General features: G+C 39.5%; 1 protein-coding gene across 1 annotated transcript; it reads left to right on the top strand.

Annotated features, from left to right (window-relative positions):
- The first annotated feature begins 367 nt into the window (after window positions 1–367).
- LOC116646221 (olfactory receptor 10A3-like) lies at window positions 368–1,312 on the top strand. Its single transcript, XM_032426809.1, has one exon. The coding sequence runs from the start codon at window positions 368–370 to the stop codon at window positions 1,310–1,312; it is 945 nt and encodes a 314-aa protein (XP_032282700.1).
- The last annotated feature ends 307 nt before the right edge of the window (window positions 1,313–1,619 follow it).

Genomic DNA, 1,619 nt, shown 5'->3' on the forward strand with positions numbered 1-1,619 from the left:
AGATGATTCTGATAGCAATGTCATGGGAATGGAAACTCAGTTATAAAATATCGATGTTTGTTTAAGGCTAGGTTTAAAATCAAACTATATAATGTTACAAGAGCATTTTGATAATATCTTGTACTTTTCAGACAAGACTTCTGAGCTGGCATTCTTCACTTCCTGTTTTTTACTTGAAAGGTTTATTAATCTGAGTAGTTGGCCATATCTAAAATCGCCAAACTGAATTTAGTCAGGATGTCTTCCTTTTTACATCTTTAGCCAAGAGTATCTGGGGTGAATTGCAGACACAGACTCTCAACTACTGGACCATGACTTCATAATTTGTATACAATGTTCATAAAAACAAAATACTCTCCACCACGAAATGAAAAGGCAAAATCAAAGCTCTGTGGTTGAATTCATCCTCTTGGGCTTTTCTAACTTTCCAGAACTCCAAGAGCAGCTCTTTGGGGTTTTCCTGGTTGTCTATCTGGTGACTCTGTTGGGAAATGCCATCATTATAGTCAGCATCTCCTTGGAACAGAGCCTCCACGTTCCCATGTACCTCTTCCTCCAGAACTTGTCTGTGGTGGACGTGAGTTTCAGTGCAGTCATTATGCCTGAAATGCTGGTGGTCCTCTCCACTGAGAAAATGTCAATTACTTTTGCAGGTTGTTTTGCACAGATGTATTTCATCCTTTTTTTTGGTGGAGCTGAATGTTTTCTCCTGGGGGCGATGGCTTATGACCGATTTGCTGCAATCTGTCATCCTCTGAGCTACCCAATGATTATGAACAAAAGTGTTTTCATGAAATTAGTAATGTTCTCCTGGGTCTCAGGGGTCCTGGTGGCTACTGTGCAGACCACATGGGTTTTCAGTTTTCCCTTCTGTGGCCCCAATGAAATCAATCATATCTCTTGTGAAACCCCTGCAGTGCTAGAACTCGCATGTGCAGATACCTTTCTGTTTGAAATCTATGCATTCACTGGCACCATTTTGATTATCATGGTTCCTTTTGTGTTGATTCTCTTGTCTTACATTTGGATTCTCTTTGCCATCCTGAAGATGCCATCAGCCACTGGGAGGCAAAAGGCATTTTCCACCTGTGCCTCCCATCTCACGTCTGTGACCCTCTTCTATGGCACGGCCAGTATGACCTATTTACAACCCAAATCTGGCTACTCCCCAGAAACCAAGAAGCTGATGTCATTGTCTTACTCACTTCTTACACCTTTGCTGAATCCACTGATCTACAGCTTGAGAAACAGTGAGATGAAAAAAGCTTTGATGAAATTGTGGCGAAGAATAGTGGATTCACACCCATTCTGATTGTGCTGAGAAGCCGTGTGATATTTGGTCACTGTTTGAACTCTGTTTAATAAATGGTGGCAACCATTTGCATTTCTTGGTATGAGTATGCTTAACCTCTTGATTTCTACATATTTGTTAATACATTAGAGGTATCTTCATATATTAATGTTTTATTCTTTTTTTTAGAAATGTATAATGTTCGTTAATATTGGGTATAAAAGAGTCTTTAAAATTTGTTGATTGGTGGCCACACAGGTGTTTATGTTAGGTTTTGCCCCTTGCAGTATGCTAAATAAACTAGTTTTATACACATATAAATAATGGG

Source organism: Phoca vitulina, unplaced genomic scaffold (genome assembly GCF_004348235.1).
Source record: "Phoca vitulina isolate PV1807 unplaced genomic scaffold, GSC_HSeal_1.0 scaffold36, whole genome shotgun sequence".
In the NCBI taxonomy this organism is placed as follows: domain Eukaryota; kingdom Metazoa; phylum Chordata; class Mammalia; order Carnivora; family Phocidae; genus Phoca; species Phoca vitulina.

Excerpts from the sequence above, each read along its gene's own strand:
- LOC116646221 (XM_032426809.1), top strand. The coding sequence starts at position 368 with ATGAAAAGGCAAAATCAAAGCTCTGTGGTTGAATTCATCCTCTTGGGC.